Below are 27,511 nucleotides of genomic sequence, written 5' to 3'. Positions count from 1 at the left end.
AAATAAGATATGTTTAAACAAATTTTGAGAACTTCTCTGATTGATTACATTGATAATAGCAAAATATATCAGGAATATGTTTATTTGAAAAAGAGAATAATAATAACAAGACACACACCTTATCATAATAAGACACGATTACAGCGAACGATGAAATAGTGATTGAACGAGTTAATGTGTTTTCAACAGGTCAGATATGTAAGGTAGATGTCAAACTCCCGACAAAATGCCTATGACACAGAATTTCGGCTTCTTACAACGAATTCTTAAAGGCAACCTTGAATTCCGTTGGAGTACAATAATACACAAATTTACATGTTATACATCGGACAACGTATGTATCGACATTTTATATCATTTGATCAGGATCATTGTTTGAGTTAATGTAAATTAACAATTCAATATCATTACATTACTTTGAAAAGAACCAATTCTCACCGGTTTTCGAAAAATCATTTGTAAATGTAACATTAAAGCCAATTACAGTTCACGCTTCATAATTTCTGGTGTACCTTGAACTTCGTTATAACCATCTTCTAACTACAGTTTTTTTCCATCTTCACGTAAAGATTCACATAACGTAGGAACGAAAGACAAAACAATAACGCTGAACACCACACTGTAGCGAGAAGACAAGGACAGGACTACAATGGAACTACAACACCTGCTTCTTTTTCATATTGACTTTTCATCCCATGAAGATAAATCTTCAGCCCATCAGAATCCAGCCTCGAATTTCTTGCAGTCTGAACAAGCCTTGTTGCAAGTTTAAACACAGCCCGTTGTTTACTTTTCTCAGTAATATTTTTATCCTCAACCTGAAATTAGTCATTATTTATTCACAAATAGATAGATGTATGTTTTATTTATCATTTTTATTATTGTTGTTAACTATCTATATCATCATCATATCGATAATCAAAAACGTGTCTTGTTCTTATACTTTGATTTTAAGCTCCAATATTAAAACTTTTACTATATATATAATTATTTAAATAAAACAGTAAATTATATTTATTGCTAGGTGTAAATTTCATAATTGTTTTAACACACTTTCGACAGATGTAAGACTTTATCTGCGTTCTAAAATACATTGAGGTATATTCAAAATTTAACCAAATGGTCGATGCTCTATATTTATTACGTATACTAAAGACAAAATAGTTTTATTTTCAATTCTGATTCAATTTAATGCAATACTTGCATATTTAGCTCTCGATATCTTTAAGGCACACGAAGCTGCTTTTTCAATCACATCTCTCGGTAGACACGACATTCTTGCCAACTCCATTCCTATAAAATCGTGTTAATATATATTTTTTATTCACTGCTATAGTGAAATGAAAATGAAACACAATAAGAATTTGACCTGTTTACTACAGAAAATATAAAGATGCTAAAGAATGTAATAATGGTTTTAATTTTGGTACCCTTGATCAACCTAAACTTTGACGAGGGTATTAAACGTAAATTGATGAAATGTTTACAAACGACAGAGTAGCTTCCTATATTAATTGTTTCAATTACATTCAATAACATTTTGTTATTTTCTAAAGTAAACTCGTATTTGGCAAGTCATTACCATAATATATAACATGATTTGACCAAGCTTTACCTGATGTGACCCAAATATTGAAGAGACAATTTTTCTGGAATACATGATAGATTATCTTAATCATCTTCATTGGCTTATGATTATGATGTAATGGGATACAAAACCAAACTGACTGCAAAACAAGTTTTAATTCTCAGGTAGAAATGTCGTTTTGTAAACAAGAGGCCCCGATCGCTCACCTGTTATAATATCAACATCTTCGATATTAACCCCTTATAACAATTAAGGAACTTGGTTACACAGATATAACACTGGGATATCAAACACAAATTGTAGATTAATACCATGGAAACACTCAAACACTGATCTTGAAGCAAGACTACCACCAAATCATCACAAATTATCATATTCAGGCTTAAGCCATAAAATAAAAAGAGGCCCAGATGGCCTGTATCGCTCACCTGGTTGGATTTGATTAAACGTCAAAATATGCTCCATTTATTAATAGCTTAATTTGTTGATGTCAAAAAAAATCCCTAGGGGAGGGGAAAGACCTCAGGGCCTATATTTACATCATGATTGTATTTATCTCATGCCCAACAATTATATATATGGTTTTATAGGGCGGGGATCTAAACAGTTTCAAATATATATATTTCAATTTCTACTCAAGTTGGACTCAATGAAACTACCAAACTTAATCTGTTTCATTTGCTCATGAATTTGACCAGATTAACACTGATCAGTGCGTATGAATACATGGTTAAAAATCCTTCCGCGGAACTATTTCGCTTTTTCTATATTGTTGTTATAAACATGGAATAATTACCAAAATAATCAAATATATGATTTATTCTTGTATTTTATGAAAGACCAGATATGCTAAATACTTAAATTTTGACAAAGTAATACTGTTTTTTAATACTAAAATGGCGGACTATTTTACTCGACCGACTAGACATGCACAATCCGGAACTCCTTGGGCTTTTCCCCATTTAGACTTGCACAAGCTACGAGACATTAATATCTACACAGACTTTTTTATTCGAAAAAAAAAACAATTGAAATATAAGGATTGAATCTTGATTTGGTCGATTTCATGGGGCCATGAATTGAGTTGCTCTTGAGACAAATTCAACATGAACTGCTTCGCAGTTCATTAAATTTGTCTCAAGAGCAACTCAATTCATGACCCCATGAAATCGACCAAATCAAGATTCAATCCTTAAAACAAAGAAACTAAGTTTCTAGGGGTTGGAGTGATGAAAGACCCAACGGCCTATTTTAACAACAGGATCGTTTTTATGTCTTCGTGCCCAGCAATGCTATATATGGTTATAGGGTGGAAATCTCAAAGGTTTCAAAAATACAAAGAGTGGTTTATGACATTATAGCCGAATTGCTCCCTTTTGGCTCCGCTCCTCAGCCCCATGTGGGTCATCCGCACAATTTGCATTTTCTTTTTAATCCTCATCACCTAAAAATGCTTAGACCCCTGGGGGTGAACCACACCATTATGAGTAATTTTCATCGCTTAATTCAAGAGAAGAAGTTTTTTTATAGCAATATAGTAAAATTGCTTCCTTTTGGCCCATTCCCTCAGCCCTCTAGGGTCAGCTGGACAATTTGTAGCTGTTTGAATCCCAAACCCCTCGGGATGCTTCCAGTCAAATATGAGTGATACACATCGCTTACTTCCAGAGGATAATTAGTTGTTTTTAACAATATATAGGCAAACATTCTTTTGTCTCCCCCACCCCCCGCCCCTTAGACCCCTGGGGGTGAGCCACATCATTTGTATAAATTTGAATCCCAGCTACCTCGAGATGTTACCAGTGAAATACAATATCATACACTGCTTGGTTGCAGAGAAGTCGTTAACATCAATATCGCCAAATTGACCCATTTTGGCCCTGCCCCTCAGGGGGTCAGCCCCACCATTTGCAAAATTTTGAATCCCTACCCCATGTGGGTGTTTCCAGTCAAATATGAGTGTTATCTAAAGCTTAGTTTCAGAAAAGAAGTCCTTTATATCAATTTAGCCAATTTGACCCCTTTGGCCCCACCCCTCAGTCCCTAGAGGAGTCAGTCCCACCATTTTTGCAGTTTTGAATATCCACCTCCTATCGATGCTACCAGTCAATTGTTGTTCAATTCCAATCAGCGTTATGAAGTAGAAGTCAATTGTTGATGGACAGACAGACTCCGGACGCCACAGTATTTCATAAGTTCTCCTCGGTCCTTCAGACCAAGTGAACTAGAAATAGTAAATTTGTACATAATAATGATCTAGTAGGGAATTCTTAGTTCCCCATGTTCTAGTAGACTATCCTTTACTTACTTAAAGTCTGAACTTGCTTTAAAATATCAGGTTCCTTAATAATTTTGAAGATTGGGAAGCCACACACCACAACGAATTTAGTCTATTTACGTACCATAATGTCTCTCCTCTGTCTTGCCTTTTTGAATTGTGTGTGTAAAAATGATTTTTTCCTCTGCACTCTCAGTGCATACAGATCTCTGGACATCAAAACAGTAGCTGCAAATAAAATTTCAGTGTTATTAATACAGGGGCTGTTACAAACATAGCAATATCAATTCTGTATCAGACAGGGGTTAAATTGGATTGTCGTGTAACACAGAAGATAGCACACTGGCTTTCGTCACAGGGCGAGCGAGCGAATTCCCGATCAGACATGAAGTGATATGGGTTTCACACACGACCACAAGTGTTTTCTCCTAGTATTCTAGTTACTGCTCTCAGACCATGCACTCTTCAAGTATAACTCTTATTATTTAAATCCATCTAATGCACCAAAAATCTTACTTTTCCACGTTAGGATACAGCACATCCAAATTGGTCAGTTCAAGGAAGTGCGTGACAAAAATAGTAAAGGCCTGGAAGAAAACCGAGAAGTAATGTGTTATATTGGAAATGATTATATGACTCCTGAATATTTCTTTTTGATTTGAAGAACTACCTATAATATTTATTGAAACAAAATTAAAGAGTTCTGCAATCGTTCAGATGCTATATTGAAATTCTTTTTTGAGTTCAATAAACACTTTATCTTTCCAGTGGTACCTTCAACTGAATCAGGTATTCACAAATGGAATGAGAGAGTCCCACTCCCTCCTCTGGACTGGTACCTGAAAAAAAAAAGTCTTGGTAGAAATATTTAATTTAATTGATAAAGGGAAATGCATAATATTTTCCAACAGTTAAGTCACAGAAGAAACAAAGATATATTTCTTATAGCATACCTCTTCCAAGCTCATCTATGATAACCAACGATCTGTTGGATGCATTCTGAATGATGTAGTTTACTTCTTTCATCTACAATTGAAATATAAAAAAGAATGTAATTACGGTAGCGTATGGGGAAAATATAGATTCGCCGATTCAAAACATCACAATATGGAAACAATCAGAGGAAGAGGAATCGCAACAACTGAAAAAGTGAACCACTCGAGTGTTAAATAGGCGTTTCGTGTGTCATTTCTGTGAGTCGGCTAACAATTTTAGAGAATAACATGGCAAGAAAGTTATGAGAGGCGCCGTGCAACCTCTAACTTCTCAAGGCGAATTTACTCTGCGCAGGCTGTAAAATTTTCCAAGAAAGGACTTCGATTATATTAAACGGTTAACTTATATTTAAATGTTTAACAATGTAAAGTTAATAACTCTTTTTCATGAGTTCATCATTAGATACAAAAAGTAGCAATCAAAGACACGATTATTTTCATGTTCAGGCTTCATTCCGGTAAGAAGTTGGATTGAAAACGGCGGCCCGGTAAATACAAAAATGGAACACAAAGCAAGAACAGACGAAAGCTTTTTCATCATACTTTTTATTTGTTCCGCTTGGTACACACATCTCATATTTTTAACAACCAATGCCGTCATGTTCGAAACAGGTTACTTGAAGCGGTAGAATGATGGGGAAAAGTGTTTTGTGTGTAAGTATTATTAACTTGGTGGGAATAAGTGATTAGACAGTTGGGATATATACCTTAATTGTAAGTACACACGATTGTCATCAAGTTTAGACTTATATATACTGATATTATTGTCTCTTCCTTTACGCCCTGAAATACGTGTCAAATAGGGTTTGGTTGCTAAAGGTTGGTAGCCGTCAGAACTAAAAAATAGCCAGAGACCTTTAGCTAGTTGGAGTACCTAAAACCCTCCATCTATGAAGAGTATTTGAGTCCATATTGTTCCGTCCTTTACGCCCCTTGCGTTTAGGGACCATATAATTCACAATTTTCATTGGAAGGTTTCTGCAAATTTCCATGCAATAAGCAATTTCTGAGTTCTGACTTGCGCTTTCCATGGCAGTTATCATCCCTGAAATGTAGTAGCCCCCCCCCCCGTTTGTTGGTGAAAGTAGCGCGCCAGCACTGGAGGTAGGGCTAGAATCAGAAGGTGTCTTATTGTTGATATGAATATAGGTGTAAAATACTTTTTGTCGGCAAACTGGAAAAATAGGGATATTGAGAGAATGTGGACCTGATTATAACCGACCCCGAAAAAAAAATTGGCGAATCTTTATTTTGTAGACGGGAAACTCACCGAGAGGGGTCCTGCTCAGACGTTATTCCATTGCATTAATTTGAGTTTACCGACATGTACACGGTTCTTAGAAAGCTTTCATATTTGCTCATTATTATTGTTGTTTTGTGTATCATGTTTTCAAGATAAATGGTTATCGATATAGTTTAGTTCTCTGTAGGTTAGATGTCAGCAACTACATTTAAAAACAAGGGCCACAACATACGCCCGCCACAATATTTGACACTTGGAAGGGGGTAGTTTCACAGGTTGTAATGCTTTAAAATGAAGTATCATTGTTGGAAAGTTGGAAGGAGATACTGATACACATAATGGTGTGTAGTCGAAACCGAAGGGCAACTTTAAATGATGAGATGTATATATGTTGCAAATATGGGAAACCTTGCTTTAGACACAATACAAAAATTAGTTCACATGTTTATATACAGAATATATATATTAAAAGAACCTCTTTGCAAAGAATCAGCCTCCTAATACCATTATTAAGTGAATGGTGAGCAATTACACAATCATCAAAGGGGAATAACCCCACAAATACGGGGGTAAGGGGCATGATTTTGGTATGCGACACTCCGGCTCATCAAGATGTATATTTGTGTCAAGTATGGAGAGCCTGGGTCAAGTAGTATTGGAGTTATGATCCGGACAAGTAAAATCATCAAAGGGTAATAACTCCGCAAATACGGGGGTAAGGGGCATGATTTTGGTATGCGACACTCCGGCTCATCAAGATGTATATTTGTGTCAAGTATGGAGAGCCTGGGTAGAATAGTATTGGAGTTATGGTCCGGAAACAATATGTGCCCCCCCACCCGCCAACATAATAACATAATACGTCCCGTCTTTCGTCGGGCGTATAAAAACTGAGATGTGTTAACTCGGAAATTACGTATTGGTTAAGGTGTTTCTAGCGAAGAAGTCGAAAATGTAAATTGTTTACGGACACACGACGACGAATAAACGGCGATTAAAATAGGTCATTGAGACTTCGTTTCAAGTGACTTAAGATCATTTTAGCATGTAGTAGTTTATTAAAGAAATGTGATGATTGTATGCGTTAAGTACGTGTTGTGTTCCAGAAAGAAATCTAGTTATTATTACAGATATAGTTTGCAATAACCTCTAGAGTAAACGTCGACGAATTAGTTTCCATTTCATCCTCAGTGCTTATCCTGGAGAAGATCTGGTCAGCTATTCGGAAAGAGGCGTACTCGGCTGGAACACTACATCCAATCTGGGCCATAATTTGAAGAAGAGCGATTTGCCGCAGATATGTCGACTTCCCACTCTGAAAATAACCTCCAATGTATGCAAATGCCAGTTTCGCATGATTTAAGTTATTTGATGCTGCATAGTTACAGACAACAAGAGGCCAGATGCCGGGCCTGCATCGCTCACCTGGATATTTCAATAATTTTGGCAAAATTCTCTGTTTATACAATGTTAGATGTACTTGACCAAATAATGGTCTTAAAGACCTTTCATCAAAATCAATTCAGGCGTTCACGACTAGTACAGTTTTATAGGATTTACCTCAATTTCTCTAATTAGGGTCTGCCTCTCCGGCCCAAGGAGAACCACACCCTCCGTTCATACAAAATTAGATCTCCCTTACCTAATAATGCTCCAGAACAAATATCATCAAAATCCATTCAGGCGTTCAGAAAAAAATCTGTTCCCCTTCCGCCAAGGATGTTTCTGGCCTCATGCGGTTAAGATATATTGCAACATATTCTATTGGGAAACAATTGGATTAAACATCGGACTTAAGTCTATATTAAAAGTTCTCTCCATAATAAAGTGCATTTATTACAAATAATGAATTCCGGTTATTAGTCAAGAATGGAAAATATAGAATATATAGCGAAATATTTGTAAATGATATTTCATGATAATCTAATCTATTTTCTGTTTTTATGATATTTAATTTGGTACTTTAAAATCTATTTATTAAATAAATATTAGTATTCAGTTATTTCGGTGGAGAGAGACAAGTGTCTGATCAAAAACAGAGTTTCCAACCGTAATGGTTAAAATTCATTCAGTACATTATGACTATAGTACCGATTTAAAGGAAATTTTGATGGACGTCAGACGACGAATGCTGCTCCTTCAGGCCAGGTGAGCTAAAAATCTTACATCAAATTTAGCTTTCTATTTTAAATTCATATTCATGAAATGCCAAAAAAAAAAAAAAAAAGCTTGGCAAAGCATGTTCAGGATTCTTACCATGTTCGGTCCAGTCACCATGAGGAAGTTGCTTTCATCTGAAGCATACTAACGTCATACACAAAAGTTAAGAAATGACAGAATGACATAAACTAATGTAAAACCATTATAACCTCAATAACAATTTAACGGATAAATAATGCGAGTCAATATTAATATAACCAAGACATGATCCATATTACACAAACTTAGCATAATGTCAGACAGTGAGCATTTGTTAGATTATCCTAAATACATATATATCGATATCAATTCAATTTTCTGAACATATAATGAAGTCCAAGTCAAAGTTGTTTTTCTCACAGAATTGTTTGGTACTATTTGGCTAATAGCAATCTTTTCCAAAATGGGATGTCGACCTTGCTTGATGGCCAAAGTATCTGTAAACTCCGGTCTCACTGCAAATATAACAGGATATAATAATCAGCACGAGTAATCACCTAGTCCTCTATCATTTTTTTCGCATTGATGGTAATACGACATCTACAACACTTACAGTATATATCAAGATGCATTTTTATCAAGATCTTAAAGAAGTTGAAATGGCGCATCAAAAGAGCAGAAGTCACAGTTGAAACAATCCGGAACTAAGCGACGCTATATTGGTGTAACGAAGCAAATCACTCTCAAAATATCCTGTATAAGGGATTTACGATTTATCTCCCTCCAAAGCACGATTCAAAATATTTCTGTGGAAATGGTCGACAAAAATGAATATTTCAAAAGAATGTATTAATATTCCGATGGGGAATGTACGTGCATCGTTATTGAACAATTTGCATTTGAAGACTTACCAAGACGGATATCCAATAAATATAAACGAATGGAGACAAAACACATACATCATACTTCAAGCGTTCACATTTACATGTATTATTTTCCTTCATTAAAAATACAGTAACTTCCGATAACTATTTTCTAACGGAAAAAAAAGGAAGATCCGAATACTCATGACATCACACTGTGGTACTCCTTCTTGATTTTTTTTTCATAACAGTCTTGAGGACATCTGTTCTGACCATTTTGATTGGGTACATACAGCTTTATATACTTGACGTTAAGGACTTTTCCTTCATAGCCCCCAAGTCCGATCCTTAAACGTAAAAACGTAACCAACAGGGACAGCTTATCCTTTAGCTGGATGATAAGAGTGGCTGTTTCAATTCTAGATAACAGCACACATGCTTTTGAACCTACGGTGTTACATGCTACTGTAGATTCAATATTTAATATTATGTTTCAATTATCACGATTTTGGCGATAGATGCTCGCAGAAAAACCATATGTTGGTATTTTTTTGGAAGACAAATATAGGTTTCGAGATTCAGTTGAATGGAAATAATACGGGGAATTGTATATCAGATATATTTAATTGAGGAACCTTCGTATTAGTGGCGAAACCCTGTATCATCTATCGGATCCATTCAGTAAACCTAGTGTCGAACAATATGGCCGATAATTCGCCAATCTTGAAACTTTCCTGGCCAAGAATGTCACCTAAGGTACTCATACAACGTTTTTGATTAGTGATACAGCTGATTTGTTGTATAATGTTTTTATGGTCAGCATCACGTTTTAACTATTATACCTATATCAAGTTATGTCATGTTTTCAAGAGAATTATGTCATTACATCACGACAGAGTCGTTTTTAACCTTAGCTCTGATAAAAGTGTAGAATGTGGTTGTAACGACGAATAAGCCAGCAAGATAGCTTATTCATCGTTCCATCCTTTTCATTTCTTCCTTACTTTGTGACAAACATTCTGATAAAACAGAAATTCAATATATTGCATTTATAAGTCCAAAGCAGTAAAAAAGTATAACTATGATATACAAACTGAATTTTAAGTATATTTTGATATCATTGGAATTACATATTATGGTCCAGTTGTTCAAAAGGTGAATAGAGTAATCAATTGATTGGCGAAAACATAATTTCTTTTTACTTCATAAACTGTGAGTATGTATTCCTTAAGCACAAGGCACTTATCCTTTCGGAACACCTGGTCTTATAGTCTTGTTCTTTTTTAAAAGGTCCCCATGCAAATCAATCGTTTGCCTGTAGATTGCACTTGATTTATCGCGTTTGTGAGAAATATATTTTCCTTACACATGACATTCTATCGTTTTGATAAATGAAACAAACAATCATATTCCTATCAATGTCTATGCATTTCATTCAGCTTTGTTGGATTTTTATATAATGTAATCAACATAAAAAGTAGAAGTAAAGTTGAAAATAAAATGTCGGTGACTAGTTAGTATGGGGCTGACAATTTTAAAGAGTCATGCAAGAGCATGTGTTAAGACCGCCATAATGGAGCATAGTCCAAGAAGTAAAAGAAAGGAAAGGACAAAGATCCGTATCGTGCTGCAATGGGTAAAAAAAAATCAGCAAAAATTAGCAAGGGGCGCAACAGAAGTTGCCTTTTACGAACGTATGCAGCAGGGTACAGCATGCCTTGTGCTTGGGTTTCCAATACACCTAAATCAAGAAAATGTCTGTGCTTCTTTCGAGAAGAGGCATTATACATGCATGTAGCCAATTAGGACAACAACGGGGTATAAAAGGCTTATTCGTTCATCACTCTTGCACAGGTTATTTCATTTATCATTAGATTATTGCAAAAAGAACTGATTTTGTAAATAAATTGAAATTTGTTTTGTAGATTCTATATTTTGATGATTTTTTGATAGGCATTTTGAACTCACCATAATTTGACAGAGTACACACATGGGCAAACGACAGAAGAACATCTATAATGGCCACGGATTCTGTCAGTTTATAGAGACAGCCCAAGTAACTCCTGATGTCATTCAGCAAGGCAGTCACAACTCTGTCAATATTTATTTCAATAATGAAAAGAAACATTTATGAAATGGCTGGAATATACAAATAAACCATTTCTAACAAAGTTATAGTTCAAAATGTTCAAGCACTAATATACAATTGCATATATCGAATGTCTTGAGGAACTTACATGTTCGCCATAAGGTATATTTCCTCTAATGATTGTTGGATTCTTGCTGAAAATATACATAGAATTGGCAAAATTGAATTACTGGAAAGAAACACATACATGTAGGAAGCAATATGTGATTTTGACTCTTAAATATGTTTATATAACAAAATTTTGCGGGTATTGATTTAACATGTACATCGGTAATGTTAAGGAATAATTGTCTACTTCCAACATTGACGTTTTTGTCATTCAATAAATGTTCTTGTGTTTAATTGTCTTGAGAGTGAGGTTATCGGCTTTTAAACCTATTGACTAGAATGGTTCGATGTAAACAAGTGGCTAAATTAAATTACCTATTCCGTACTTTCTGTTCCAATGCTGGTAACTGCAGCTGTCAAACTCTAAGATGATTTTTTTTCCATTCCACAGTTCGACCATTTTTTTTCAGATTTACACAAAGCAATAAAGGGTGCACATTTCGTTTTTTTTTTTGTTTGTTTGTTATGAAATGAACGAATTTCACCATTAGTATTATTGATGTATATTAATCTGAGATTTCATCACATAGATCTGAAGACCGGGTTTACAAGGAACCCCTTGAAAATAACCTTTAAAGTATCTAAGTTAGTCATATACTTCAATAGGCAGAACCATACTTGAAAGACAGTTACCACTAATACTTTCTGTGAAAGTCTTAACAAACATGAAAATTAAGCATTCAAGATTCCTACCTTTCAGTCATATTGCTTTTCGATCAGTCTATCAAATGCAATTTGCATAGGCGGGAATATGGAATTTCAGAATCAACCCTGAAGTACTTCCTAAGAAAGAGTGCTAACACTTTTTATACTTAGAATGCAAGATTGCTGCAGCTACATGTCAGCAGTCATAGTTTCTGCTCAGTCAAAAGATGTATTATACCATAAGGAACTTGTGTATTTTCAGAAATATTCCATGATTACTTTCTGGAAATGGTACTTAGTCCAGGTTAGCGAAGAAACTATGGTCAACATTTTCATTTTCTTAGGAAAATCCGTTAACAAACATTATTCAAAGATTGACAATGGACCAAGGTGATTAGCAATTTGAATAGTGCACAATTTGGTGCCAGAAAAAAAAAATCCATTTTTTTTTTTTTTTTTTAATATTTGTAAAGGGTGGGTCAACGCATATGGATATTTAACATAAGCACCGGCCCCTTCAAATTCTTTTATTTTTTCACCATATTTAGATACATGAAAGTAAACCATTATCGTATAAATAGTCAAAGTGGACCTCCTTGTTTAACACCAGGTTGAGTGAAGGGGGGTACCCTAACAAAATGGTTAATAATTTTCATATACTTATGTAGATTTAAAAATAAATTATAACAGTTTTTATTTACCCTTATTTTGATACCAAATATGTCATATTGACATACATGAGGTTAGCGTAGTGATACATTTAACTTGAATAGCATACAAAATATTGACGAAATTTAGAATATATCCAACATTATCAATACGAATTAGTATAGTTGTAATCACAGTCTATATTTCATACTTCTTTAAAACTGTACATATACTTTCTACAGAATCAATTTGAGGAAATATTACTGGCAACTTATTTTTTTAGCATGTCAAACATGTCCAATGCACAATTTCCCATAATCATGAAGATTGGATTATCATTGATTTTATTTTTAAAACCTATATGATTTTTTTTTTAAATTTTAGTTTATTACAAAAGTGTATTAACTTATACAATGTACATGCTTTTTAGTTATTTGCAACAGTAATAACTCATATTGGGAATAGCCACGGTCTTTTCCTGTGGGGCCGCAGTGGCTTTCCTCCACCTTTAAAACCTGGCACGTCCTTAAATGACCCTGGCTGTTAATAGGACGTTAAACAAAAAACAAACAAACTTTTCCTGTGTTGGATCGTTGAATCCCAACCACAAGATCACTCGGCAATATCAGGTGTCTCCCATACATAAACAAGAGGCCCATGGGGCCTGTATCGCTCACCTGGTTGGATTAGACCAAATGTCAAAATATTGTTCATATTCAATTTGTTTTATTTGTAAATCTCAAACAATGCTATATATGGTTATAGTGTGGGAATCCGAACTGCTTTAAAGATTAATGAAGTCCACTCTCTAAGGTCTGAATGACCTCAAGAATTGTTTTTAGAACATGCATTCATAACTTTATGACTAGTAGCAATTTAAAGGAATTACCTCTATTTCCCCTATTGGGCCCCGCCCCTTTGGCCCCTTTGGGATCAGAGTCACCATTTATGCAAAATCTGTTCCCCTTCCCCCATGGATGTTTCTGACCAAATTGGGTTTAAATCCATTCTTAACTTTATGACTAGTAGCGATTTAAAGGAATTACCTCTATTTCTCCTATTGGGCCCCGCCCCTTTGGCCCCTTTGGGGTCAGAGCCACTATTTATGCAAAATCTGTTCCGCTTCCCCCAAGGATGTTTCCGACTAAATTGGGTTCAAATCCTTTCATAACTTTATGACAAGTAGCGATTTAAAGGAATTACCTCTATTTCCCCTTATGGGCCCGCCCCTTTGGCCTCTTTGGGGTCAGAGTCACCATTTATGCAAAATCTGTTCCGCTTCCCCCAAGGATGTTTCCGACTAAATTGGGTTCAAATCCTTTCATAACTTTATGACAAGTAGCGATTTAAAGGAATTACCTCTATTTCCCCTTATGGGCCCGCCCCTTTGGCCCCTTTGGGGTCAGAGTCACCATTTATGCAAAATCTGTTCCCCTTCCCCCAAGGATGTTTCTGACTAACTTGGGTTCAAATCCATTCATAACTTTATGACTAGCAGCAGCGATTTAAAGGAATTACCTCTATTTCCCCTATTGGGCCCCGCCCCTTTGGCCCCTTGGGGGTCAGACGCACCATTTATGCAAAATCTGTTCCCCTTCCCCCAAGGATGTTTCTGACTAAATTGGGTTCAAATCCATTCTTAACTTTATGACAAGTAGCGATTTAAAGAAATTACCTCTATTTCCCCTATTGGGCCCCGCCCCTTTGGCCCCTCGGGGGTCAGAGACACCATTTATGCTTCCCCCAGGGATGTTTCTGACTAAATTGGGTTCAAATCCATTCATAACTTTATGACAAGTAGTGATTTAAAGGAATTACCTCTATTTCCCCTTATGGGCCCGCCCCTTTGGCCCCTTTGGGGTCAGAGTCACCATTTATGCAAAATCTGTTCCCCTTCCCCCAAGGATGTTTCTGACTAAATTGGGTTCAAATCCATTCATAACTTTATGACTAGCAGCAGCGATTTAAAGGAATTACCTCTATTTCTCCTATTGGGCCCCGCCCCTTTGGCCCCTTGGGGGTCAGACGCACCATTTATGCAAAATCTGTTCCCCTTCCCCCAAGGATGTTTCTGACTAAATTGGGTTCAAATCCATTCATAACTTTATGACAAGTAGCGATTTAAAGAAATTACCTCTATTTCCCCTATTGGGCCCCGCCCCTTTGGCCCCTCGGGGGTCAGAGACACCATTTATGCAAAATCTGTTCCCCTTCCCTCAGGGATGTTTCTGACTAAATTGGGTTCAAATCCATTCATAACTTTATGACAAGTAGTGATTTAAAGGAATTACCTCTATTTCCCCTTATGGGCCCCGCCCCTTTGGCCCCTTTGGGGTCAGAGTCACCATTTATGCAAAATATGTCCCCCTTCTGCCAAGGATGTTTCTGGCCAAATTTGGTCAAAATCCAATAAGAACTTTTAGACTAGTAGCGATTTGAAGCAAATGTTGACGGACGGACGGACTGACGGACGGACGACGGACGCTGCGCCATGACATTAGCTCACCGGACCTTCGGTCCAGGTGAGCTAAAAACGGTGTATGTCCAGTGAAATTATAAGGATGCACTAAAGGTTCAATGTGCTTCTTCAAATCTGTATTCCCACCAGTTTGTCATGTTCCAAGCTTATCCAGCAGTGCCTGATTAAATTGTTTGCACTGGCCATTCCCCCATCTGGTGGTAGGGCGTCGTTCTTGACTTTTTTATACCAGCTTGAAGACCTTTCCAACAAAGTTCGCGCCTTGGTCCGAATGTTAAGGGAAATCCATAATACAAAAAGACGTTATTGAATAACACCTCGGCTGTTGTCTTTGCTGACATTACTGCGTGTCGGATAAGCCTGTGCGTACCTAGTAAAATGATCGGTTAATACTAGAACATACTGGAAAATTCCCTTTGACATCTGTGTTAAGAAGTCAACACAAATTACTTTCAATATAGCCAAAACACGAAATATATTACATAAGTAGATGCATATAACTAACGTGAAACTCTTATGTTTTAAGGTTCATTTTCATGCCTCTACAAATTGTGAACAAAGTATAAAGAAATCAAAGTGGGGGCCAAATGTTGACCCATTCTTTCATTTTTTTAAGACAAACTAACAAAATAAGTATATCTGTTCAAAACAATGAATCCTCAATTTCGTACATGCACCAATATTATTAGTAAAAACATGTAAAAATACATCTAAAATAGCAGGCAAATCTCTTTCATTAACATACCATTTAATTTGATCTGAAACACCACAATATCAATAGATTATTCTAGTTAAAAGAAGACATCATGCAAAACAAGTCAAAAGTTTGAAAAATTTCATTCATATTTTTTCCATATGATTATAAAACTGTTTGATCCAAAAACTATTTCCATGCAAAATATCAGCATCCTATCACTATCAATAAGTTATAATTCTGCCAACCATTTAAAGTTGGATGAATGAAGGAGTATTTACAACATATATCAGTCATAACAGTATGTAGTAACAGTATATGTAGTTACATCTTTGATATTCAATTTAAAATCAATGTATATTAATGAAAGCTGGTTTTTTGGGGTCGCCATAAGATATACACATGTATATATAAGTATATTCCAGATTTGGTTATGACAGCAAATGTAACTTAGTGAGAAATCAAACCAAACTCACGTCTAAACAGAACATTCAACATTGTACATTTATTTAATGAAGTCCAATTAATGATAAACTGGAGAAGAAATTCAGAATCTGAAATGTGTGTTAAAATGCTTCGGCATAGATATAAATGTAATACTTTATTTATTGTATTCCATGTTTGGTTTTGACAACATAAACCCCAGACTAATTTAATCATTAAACTGTAGGGTAAAACTGTAAAAGAAACTATGGACTGATACAATTTTCCTAAATACATAGCGATAAAACTGGTTGGGTGGAACATGCACTTATGGCTATTAAACAACTTGGAGAGCTAAACACAAATGCTGATGCCACCTCTAGAAAAGTAACACCAATGCCTCGCTCTTCAACTCCATCACACTTCAAAATCCCTGAGTATTTGAAATAAGGATACAATTTCAAACAATGAAAACATCTATGCTGAAATCCACTAATTGATGCTTTTGCCAATTAAAGGACTAGACAGCAGTACATACCTTAATACATGTTCTGAAATATACAGCAATAGGAAGAACGAGACTCACCAAGTCTGTTGTCGTAAAGCTTAAAGTACTTTTAACTTTTGTGGCCTTCATAAAAATCCCGGGTAAATTGTCTGTGGTTAAACCATCCTTTCCTGACGAGGTTGTCTGGATAAAGAACCCCCTCGCTGAATTGTAGCTGGTTTTCAAGGGTAGACTGTATTGGGTACCTAACTGTGTCACCAACTCTAAATAAAATCAATGATTTATATCATAAACAAGATTCCGCAGATTAAGAACAATCAAATATGTTTCAAACATCCATCATGTGAAAATAATAACATTTAATAAGAACCATGCAGATACATATTAGACAATGAACAAGAGCATATATATTATATCTACCAGATATGTCATCCACAATTTCTGTGTACATTCTTCTCGCCACATCCAACAAACCTTTAAACAGATGAAATAACACACACAATACACCATGTATAGATTTATAGACATAAAACAATAAGGTATAAGTTATTGTCTATTGCCTGACTCATAATTCCTAATGTCATTTTACCAGTAACGTTCAAAGTACATGTGCATGCATTTCATTATCCACTTTCATGTCATTTTACTGCATATCTATGGTTAAGTTTGCATTTGATATGTGAATTACATGTACAACCAGAAATATCTTTTTCATATCAGAATTATGTTTGTACAATGTTTTATGAATCAACTCCCATAATCGTCATTATTGACGGAGGAGAGTCAGTATAAGAAGAAGAAGAAGAATGGCAGAGCAAGATTAATTAAGGGCTATTTTAGTAAAATATCTACCAAATTGGAAGACTCCAGGTTTGTCCAAGAGGGAAGCAGTTATTCATTTAAACACTATCATTATATCAAGTTGCATTATATCCAACACCCACCATTCATAGATTTCTGAATTCTGGAACCCTCCGATAGGATATATATTTTACTGAAATATCCCTGATAATTTTTTTTAATGTTGTTATAGCAATACTACCTTTTTTCATTGAGACAGCCATTAGCTAACTTTGCCTTTTAGAAATGACTCTGTCTGTTTAGAGGTTTGAATATATAATGAGACAGTTCAACATGAAATTTGTAACATAGTATTGACTTCATCGGTGATTGAGGTACATGGTTTAAATAATTATCCTCTTATTGTTCAAAGTCATCTGTAGAAAAATCACTACTTATTTCACAATAGAAGCAAGCATTTAAATTTAGTGTGAGTAATATTACGTTATTTGATAACTTACCATTGATATTTGGCTGAAAGGGAAAAATGGAAATTATATAAACTAAACATTAAGAATGGTTCCATTTGTGTAACGAAGTTAATAACTCCTAAAAATCAAACATACATGTGGATATGAACCTGAAAAAAATGAAAGAAATCAAGAAATACAATTCTATATTGATCAGACTGCATGATTTATTTAAGGATCAAGGTTTGGTGATGAATGTGGTGATTCAATATTTTTTTGTTTATGACAGAGAAGTTCAAAATTGCCAACACTTAATGGCATTTCCATCAGCAGAGTACAATAACGCTCAACTTTGATGTATTTCTCATTAAGGTATATTTTCATATATGGCAAAGTATTATCATTAGAAATATACATATATATTTTTTTTACCAAATATTACATGGAGTAAGGGGAGGTTAATTATCACAGCAGGATCACATTAATGTTTAATTCATATGCCAACTGGAAAGTTCAAGGGAAAATAACTCTTGATTAGTTTTGTAGTTTTATCAAATCAATGTTCAATTAAAATATATATATCAAATATTCTTTTACTCATCAACTCCAAGTTCAATGGACTTCAAGCTATGCCATTAAACAGCACAATTTTTAAAATTGTAAACATTTCTCATTGGAGATTGTTCCAATGGCAATAACTGCTGAGAAAAACATTTAGAATCACCAGATGTAGGGAAATGTACAGTTGTGGTTACTGAATAGGTAACCTTATTTCATATTAAGCCACAAAAACCATTTGATCAAAACTGAAAGAGAACTGTAATTATTTCCAATATTATTTAACAAAATATTCAAAATATTCAAAGAATGTTTGTAAAAGAACTTATCATATTTGAGACATTTGTACTGTGTCAAAATATCTTTTATCATCTGTAATTGATGCTAACACTAAATATCACTATTCTATCAATGATGGAATCAAGTTTAAAGATTTGAACTGTTTTACTCATGATGATGCATATGGGTCAAGATTATTCTTTTTTGGAAACTTTGCACTAATCAATGCCAGCTTTTAAAAGACTAAAAAAAGATAAGAAAATGTCAATTGTTAAATGTTGTAATGAATTTGATCCTTGCAACCTTGAAAAAGGTCAAGGTTATTTTATTCATAAACTATTTTGGATTTCATCCAAGGAAGCTACCAAAGTCAAATATTATAACCCTACATTAATGGTTCTTATTATCATTCAAAGTAAAAGTAGACAAACAATAGACAGAGGAAGGAGGGATAAAGTGGCATGGCATAAGCTCACATGACCATATAAGCCAGGAGAGTTAAACTATGGACAAAGATTATAGGAAGCAACCTATCAAGGTGGAAGTTTTTGACAGGTAATCTTTACCTTGACAGCAAAGCACTTCTGAGTTCTCATGTGAAGAGTTCCCTTCTGAAAGCGTGTGTCCTCATGGATAACACTGGATATCTTTGTGATGATGATGTCAAACCGAGGATCCTCCAAAGACTACAAATATGCAACATTTTCTGTCTGAATTTCCACACACACTTCTGGTCACTTTGCATGACTGAACAAGAGGGCCATGGCCCTAAATGGTCTTCTGACAATTGAACCTTTATAGTCACGACTGGTCATACCTGCCTCTTTTGACATAAGTATAATTGCCCTCTCTCAATCATGTTTCCCTCAAAATTTGGTAAAAATCAAATGAAAGATTTAGGAGGAGCAGGGTTTTGAAGCAAAACTACTTTGTACGTTGTAGAGTTTTGAAGCAAAATTACAGCAAAGTTTTCCTGTTGGGGCTCCAACACTCGAGCCCCATGGGTCACACCAGCCTCATTTATATGAAATATGATTGGCTTCTCTAAATGATGTTTCACATCAAGTTTGGTTGTCCACCAAAGGGTTAAGAAGGAGTAGGGTTTTAAAGCAAAAATTCACATTAAAACATACATTCACCTAAGTTCCCCTTTTGGGACCCAAACCCACTGGCCCAAGGGGTACCATCAGCCTCATTTATATAACATATGATTCCCCTTCCCCAATGTTTTACACCATGGATGCAATCCACTCACGAGTTAAGAAGGATCAGGGTTTTAAACCAAAAAATAACCAAAGTTCCCCTTTTTAAGACCTGTCCCTCTGTCCGAAGGGGTAAGGATCAGCCTCCTTTATATAAAACATGATAGCCCTCCCCTTATGATGTTTCAAACCAAACTTGGATGTAATCCACCCAAGTGTTAAGAAGGATCAGGGTTTTAAAGCAAACATTCACCCAAGTTCCCCGTTTGGAGTCCCATCCCACTGGACCAAGAGGTCACATCAGCCTCATTGATATGACATATGATTGGCCTTTCCAAATGATGTTTCACACCAAATTTGGATGTAATCCACTCATGGAATAAGAAGGAGGGGGGTATTAAAGCAAAAAATGACCAAAGTTGCCCATTTTACTGCCCAATCCTTCTGACCCGCAGGGTTCACACTAGCATTACTTATACAAAATATGATTGCCCTCCCTAATGGATGTTTTACATCAAATTTAAAGGAAATTATACTCAAAGGTTTAGGAGGAGTAGGATTTTAAAGCAAAAATTCATCAAAGTTCCATTTTTTCGTCCTGCCCCTATGTCCCTAGGGGTCACACCAGCCTCATTTATATGAAATATGATCACCATCCCCAATGATGTTCTACATCAAATTTTGATTTAAAAACCCAATGTGTTAGGAAGAACTAGGGTTTTAGAGTGAAAATTCACATCAGTTTCCCATTTGGAGCCCCACCCCATTGGCCCCTGGGGTCACATCAGCCTCATTGATATAACATATGATTCACCTTCCCAAATGATGTTTCACACGGATGTAATCCACCAAAGGGTTCAGGAGTAGGGTTAAAAGCAAAAATTCCCAACAAATTTAATTGCAATCCAGTCAAAATTTAGAGAGGAATGGGGTTTTCAGGCAAAATTTCAGCAAAGTACCCCTTGTGGGGTCCCGCCTCTCTATCCCAAGGCATCGGACTTGCTCCATTTATATCACACCAAATTTGGTAGTAATCCACCCAAAATTTTGGAAAAGTAGGGTTTTAAAGCAAAATTACAGCAAAGTTCCCTATTTGGAGCCCCACCACTCTGGGTCCCATTGGTCAAACCAGCCTCATTTATATTAAATATGATTGCCCTCCCTCTAGCAATTTTGGTTGCAATTCTCTCAAAAGTTCAGAGAGTAGAGTTTTAAAGCAAAATTTCAGCAATATGATTGCCCTTCCTCAAGAATGTTTCACCCCAAATTTGGCTGTAATCCACTCAAAGCTTAAGAAAAGTAACCCATAGCAAAGTGAACTCCCCATTTAGGGCCCTGCCACTCAGGCCCCATCAGTCATACTAGCCTCTTTTATATACAGTATGATTGCCCTCCCTCAAGGATGTTTCACACCAAATTTGGTTGTAATTTATATATATAATCCGCTTTTGGGTTAAGGAGGAGTAGCGTTTAAAAGTAAAAGTTTGATGGCACACAGCGGACAAAGACGGATGGAGCGCAATGGCTATTGGGTTTGAAATAAACATTCAGAAGGATTTGACTACAAGAGATTTCTTGTAGTTAATTGACTTATACAAAGGATATGAACAACTAGGAACCAACCTTGCAGTAGGCTTTTAGTAGAGGATTCTCGCAGTCCTTCAGAGCCTCCTTCAGTGGTTCTATAAGCTCCAGTGTGTGTTTCAGGTAAATAATGTTTGTGATCTTACTCTCAGCTATCTTGATTGTCTCCTGCTTAGGGATCTGTAGCAGTAGGGACAGGAGATGATCAACATCTGGGAACTGACCTATCACTGTCTGTAAGTTGTAAAATACCTCCTCCTTCTCTGTCAACTCACCAATGGCATCTTGCCTCATGGTTATAGTCTCTAGATCTGTAACATAGATGTTAAAAGACTATCCTTAACTTGGTCATAACACCTTAAAATCATTGAATTTTTTTTTAAAACTGCAAACATGTACCTAAACTGGTATGTTCTGAGTGACCCATAGGCCTAATAACAGTGATCTAAAGGTCCATAGTACTGTAGTATAGATCAATAAAATAACAACACTTGGTCAGGACCATCTCAGGTCATTTCAGGTTAGTTCAAATTAAATCCTACTAGTAGAACTTAAGAAGTTTAAAATAGGTCTTGTTCAGGAAAACTATATTGCAGTCATGTTACAAAATGGCTGTCATGGCTGCCTGCTATGTCAAAGTGTTTATGATGCCGAAAAAAACAACAACAACATTTTGTTGGCTCCCCTTCCTTACAATCAAATTTTCAGCTCAATGACACTAGTGGAACTGGAGAAGAAGTTTAAATAGTATCTTTCAAGATGGCTGCCATGGTGGCCATCTTGGATTTTGGACCAACCTAAACCATAACAACATTTGGTCAGGACCATCTCAGGATATTTGAGGTAAGCTAGAGCTGAATCTCACTCATGGAACATGAGAAGAAATTAAAATGTGAAAAATTGGTGGAAATTGGTAAGAAATTTAAAATAGGTGTTGTTCAGGACAAGAATGATTGTGCCATCATGTTACAAAATGGTCACATGTCAAAGTTTTTATGAAGCCGAAAAAACAACAACTCTTTGTTGGCTTCCCTTCCTTAATTTAACATCCCCACCAATTTTCAGCTACAAGTGAAACTAGAAAAGAAATGTAAATTGTGTTTTTAAAGATGGTCACCATCTTGGATTGTGGACAGACCTAAAAATAGCAGCACTTGGTGAGGACTATATCAGGATAATTTCAGGTAGGTTAGAGCTGAATCCCAAAAGTGGAACTTGGGAAGAAGTTTGAAGTGTGAAAAGGCTACGGACGGCAGATGGACGAAGCACGACAGTAACAGGTCATCCTGACTTCTATGAATAGCATTAATTAACTTAGAGGCCAGAATTGGGAAATGTAAGCTGATCAGTGAAATGTTACCTGAGGGTGGCTGTAGGATGTTTGCTCTTAGTAACCTTGCCCCTCCTGGAGTTTTTGTATAGTTCAGTATTCCATATAGTGTGATGTCACTGGTAGGGTCTCTCAGGTTCTGAAGCAACTCTAAATTCTTAGCTGTAGATGCATCTACAACCAAAATGCATATGTTATAATATTTACAATTTTTCATATAAAAATAAATGAAAAGGAAACATTCTGATTCAATTATTTTTCTATGTACATATACAGACACTGAGAATATATGTATGTTTGAAATTATGGTAAACAATACATGAAAAATCCCTTTGAATAGTTAATGAATCTAAAATAAAAATAGCAGATTGAACCCACATTTTCAATAGAAAGTCAGAGCACTTCACTCCAGATGGCATAAATCAAGATTTTGGACAGATATTTCCTTCTATAACAAAGTGTACTTTCCATACCAATCATTGTTGTGTTTTCACTTCCCTGGAAGATAACTTTTAGTGACCCAGGAGCATACATGATATTCTGTATGAATTCTACATACTTCATGAGCGATGCCACTGCTGCCAAAGCATAGTACCTGCAAAATGAAAAGATACTTAGGTTATCAAATGTATCAATATTAAGTGAAATGCAACTATAATACTTACACAACACATTTGTGACCATGTTAGAAATTTTAGATCTGATTGACTGACAATTATTTTTTTCTTAATTTACCTTAAAAATTCATTATAACACACAAGACTTCAGATAATCAACTTCCTTAAACAGAATATCAAAAATAGGCAAGTTCATGAAGGAAACTATATACACAGTCAGGTTTACCAAATCAAGAAAGGACGCAATTACTAAAATGCCAAAGGAAAATCTACAATGCTTACTTTACTCGTACTTCCATCTCCACTGTATTAAACTCTGGCACACATAACTGCTTCACATATTGCAATCCTAGAAAAGAAGAGCAAATCAAATATATTTGCTTAGGTAAACAAAATTGTATTTTATACTGAACCAGATACTGAAGTAACTATTTAGTTATTAGTATTTGCTTGTTTTACTTTATAGACGTATACAATGAATAGACAGTAATCAATATATTTCTACCTCTTGTTTCATTGAAATATTTCCTTTGCACTGTTGATATGCTGGTATTTTGGAACTGATCATTGATCAATTTTAGCAGCTTTGTCATGGTTCCATTTTCACAAGCAGTATTAGGTACTATGATCTGAAAAATGTAAAACTACAGAATAGATCCAGATGCCAATTTCTGACTTATAAATCTACATTGTGTCTGTATTCTTAAGGATCTACTAATTACTTCATACTATGGAAAGTAAAGAAGCATTGATAAAAAGGATGTATATATAATTTATTGTGGAGCAAGCAGACACTTAAAATCTTCTTTGCATAGAGGTGATTGTATTGTAGGCAAATGAGTTACAGAATATATAGAATATTATAATTAAAGCTTTCTGTAGGGACAAGTTTAAGTACTTCGTAACAGAACAAAATCATTTGAGATTCATTGACATTGAAGTTTTTTTTGTATTTATGTGATATGTAAGAATTGAAAAAAAAAAAAAATCTTTACATGCTGCCATTTCAAATGAAATGAAATGGCACACAGATTTTAAGCAAATTCATTTCATGCGTGCTAATTTACCTCAATGGGTTGAAGGATCTGGAGCTTGGTAATAGTCTTAACATAGGTCTGAGTATCTGAGAACTGAGACAGTGTTAGGAATGGGCATTTGAGATCCAGACTTGCTAGTCCTATTTCTCCCTTGGCTAATCCTCTTCCCTCTACGATAGCTACAAATAAACTGCATACAATATATTAACTTATAATTAAGTAACGGCTCTGCTGTGTGTCTGACCGTATTATCACCAAGGACCCATGCAAACCTTGGCAGCCATCTTCAATTCTTAACTGACATAAAAAATTAATTCCACAAACCTATACATATCACAGTGTATCATCATACCTATATTTTCAGAAATGTCATGGTGACCAAAGCTGTCACGAGGATGGCTGACTGATATCCTCATTCCCCCATTACACACACTGCCACTTGACACCTCGAAACGCAATTTGGTGAGGATCACATCAGCAGTTCCTGAGATTAGCTAGTTAAATAACATCGGGATGGGACACAAGACATGACAGGACGGGAAGGACATGGGTAACACTATATACCTCCCTATTTCATGGTGGGGGCATGAAAAAAGGAGGAGATGTCCATACAAACAAAAGTTTACACCAGATGGACGGACAGCACCATACCATGATAATCCCTTCTAACTTTGACAAGTGTATAAAATTTAAGAGCAGGTGCAGAATATCTGTGTGTGCTGTATACATCAGTGATGTTACACAAAATTGAAGGAGTTATGAGGACAAGATTCTCAGTCTACAATCATAGTTAAAGGGGCATAACTCAAATAAAAATAGGCAGATCAAAAAAATATGCACAGGTGCACAACTTCAGAGTGATGGCTACATCAGTATTTCAAAAACAATTCTGATAAAAACTATAGGAGGAATTGACTAGACAAAAATTCCTGACAAAGACTGCATACCAAGTGGTTTTCCTCACTGGTTTGGGATGCAAGGGGCCTTTTTATCTCATTTTGGGAAGAAAAATGGTGAATCGGGACAGATTTATTCTGCAAGTTTTGGTGAATTCGGCTTAAATGTGAAATAATTTCAATTGGGCATGGGGCCCATTAATGGCCCTAAAAAGCCCTAAGAAAAAGCCCAGGGAGTATATTTTTACAGTAAAACTACAAAATGTGACAATGATCTTGACCTTGACCACAGCATCAGAAAAAAAAAGTTTTTTTGGATGCTCAGGTCAAACAATTTCAAAACAAAGCTATGAAAAATTGAATTCACTAGAAGTGTTGAAGAATTTGTGTTGTATATCTGTGTAAATGCGCTAAATTTCAATAGCATAATAAGCCCTTATCAAGTCTGGATTAATACATGTATGCTAGAGCGTTAGCAAAAATAACACTTTGTGGTCCTAATAACTTTGACATTCTGAGGTCCTAAAATATATTCAAAATAAGGAAGATGTGTGTGTTACATAGTCTATACCAATGAGATACAATTTTGAGTTTATATAAATGTACAAGTACCGACAATAACAGCAGATGAGGAATCTCTGGGAGTAGTTGTGCTGTAGTTCAGGCTGACAGGAGTCCGACGCGAGCCTGGAGTTCTCAGGGTGCTAGTAGAGCCAGGAGTGGTATATCCTAAACACTTTCCTCTCTTCCTCATCCCAGCAACACTTGTACTATAAGTGACCATTACAGACAATAATCAGTGTTCTTTTCTTTCATCAGTTTAGACTATTATGGCAAAAATAATTGTCAAGAGAATACTCGTCTTTTCCAAATGGTGGTCCTTTGTAAATCTTTAATGGAATTCCTAAAAATTAATTATGTAACTTTCAATTTCTATGCTCAAAAGATATAATGTACTGGATGGCTTTAGTGCAGAAATTCATAGATAATTTACTATATCAAGTATACACAAAACTGTACCTAGATGTATTTGAAGTCAGTCCAGCAGTAAAAGGGTATTTATTGGAATCACGCCCTCCACCCTTCATTTGTTGATCCACATTTTGTCTTGGAATCCTATGAAAATTCTCAATTTCAGTGGTTGTTTCCGATTCATATCCAGAAATATTTGACATTGGTGTCTGAAGAAGTCCAAAATCTGAAAGAATATGTAGGTAAGTAAGCTATAAATAATCTTTGACATAAGTTGTATTCATGCAACATTACTGACAGGTGATGTATAATTTTCAACTAAAACGTTACTGTAGGCCTACTGTAGTTATTATCATTGTGTTGAACATCGCTGATTATATCAAATAAAAAGAAAGTAAAAAAGCAATGACTTGCTCAAATCATTCCATGTAAAGCCCACTTTTGACAAGATTTCTTAAAGTAAAATGTGACAATATGCCATTAATCTTACTATATTTCGGTTGTAGAGTAGCCATATCGAATCTTCACTTCCTCAAAATATAGATCTGGAAAATAAAGAGATCATTACAGCAGACGGTCAGCATCGCAAATAGGACATTGTACATGTAGGCCTAATCACAACAGCGTAATGTTCAATGATACAACTGCATGGCAAGAACCAAATGGCCTACAATACTGTCGACCTCAGACTAACTGTTCACAAGACGTAGGCGCCTACGGTTGCGTCGTCTGCATCTGTTCACGAAAAGGAAGTGATAGTAAAGTTTTAGACACCGTTGCTGTACAATAAAGTATACAGATATCATCAATTGACAGAATTTCACCACAAAAATGTGCTAAATAGTACGTAACAGTACCTGCTGATCTAATATGACATAAACTGACCATAAATTCGTAATCGATCCTCCAGCGCCAACATTCTTTTTGTAAATTTTCGGATACTCTCGCATAATTTCATTCGGAACTATTGGCGTTTTGTTTCGCTACCAGTCACGACAAGATATTCTGAACGCCAGGTATGGTCAG

The 27,511-nt window shown here is 35.6% G+C and overlaps 1 protein-coding gene across 1 annotated transcript; it reads right to left on the bottom strand.

Annotated features, from left to right (window-relative positions):
- Nucleotides 1–66: 66 nt before the first annotated feature.
- LOC117325036 (mutS protein homolog 4-like) lies at nt 67–27,505 on the bottom strand. Its single transcript, XM_033880940.1, has 26 exons — nt 27,371–27,505; nt 26,976–27,030; nt 26,534–26,711; nt 26,126–26,283; nt 24,648–24,796; nt 24,086–24,209; nt 23,863–23,929; nt 23,437–23,558; nt 22,994–23,137; nt 21,673–21,944; nt 19,414–19,533; nt 18,062–18,074; nt 17,181–17,234; nt 16,839–17,023; nt 15,881–15,893; nt 11,344–11,389; nt 11,075–11,199; nt 8,664–8,758; nt 8,361–8,408; nt 7,252–7,419; nt 4,820–4,892; nt 4,641–4,705; nt 4,383–4,453; nt 3,991–4,094; nt 1,205–1,293; nt 67–818 (listed from the first exon to the last, which is right to left on the bottom strand). The coding sequence occupies exons 2-26, from the start codon at nt 26,998–27,000 to the stop codon at nt 645–647; spliced, it is 2,682 nt and encodes an 893-aa protein (XP_033736831.1). The 5' UTR covers nt 27,001–27,030; nt 27,371–27,505; the 3' UTR covers nt 67–644.
- Nucleotides 27,506–27,511: the final 6 nt, after the last annotated feature.

The sequence above is a fragment of the Pecten maximus genome, chromosome 4 (assembly GCF_902652985.1).
Source record: "Pecten maximus chromosome 4, xPecMax1.1, whole genome shotgun sequence".
Taxonomy (NCBI): domain Eukaryota; kingdom Metazoa; phylum Mollusca; class Bivalvia; order Pectinida; family Pectinidae; genus Pecten; species Pecten maximus.
Note: the sequence above shows the minus strand (reverse complement) of the source record. Positions and strands in the feature narration are given on the sequence as shown.

Excerpts from the sequence above, each read along its gene's own strand:
- LOC117325036 (XM_033880940.1), bottom strand. The coding sequence starts at position 27,000 with ATGGCTACTCTACAACCGAAATATA. Across the intron at positions 26,284-26,533 it reads CTGACTTCAAATACATCTAG|TACAAGTGTTGCTGGGATGA; the intron begins GTACAGTTTTGT and ends GGTCACTTATAG. Across the intron at positions 17,024-17,180 it reads AATTGTGGATGACATATCTG|AGTTGGTGACACAGTTAGGT; the intron begins GTAGATATAATA and ends GATTTTATTTAG.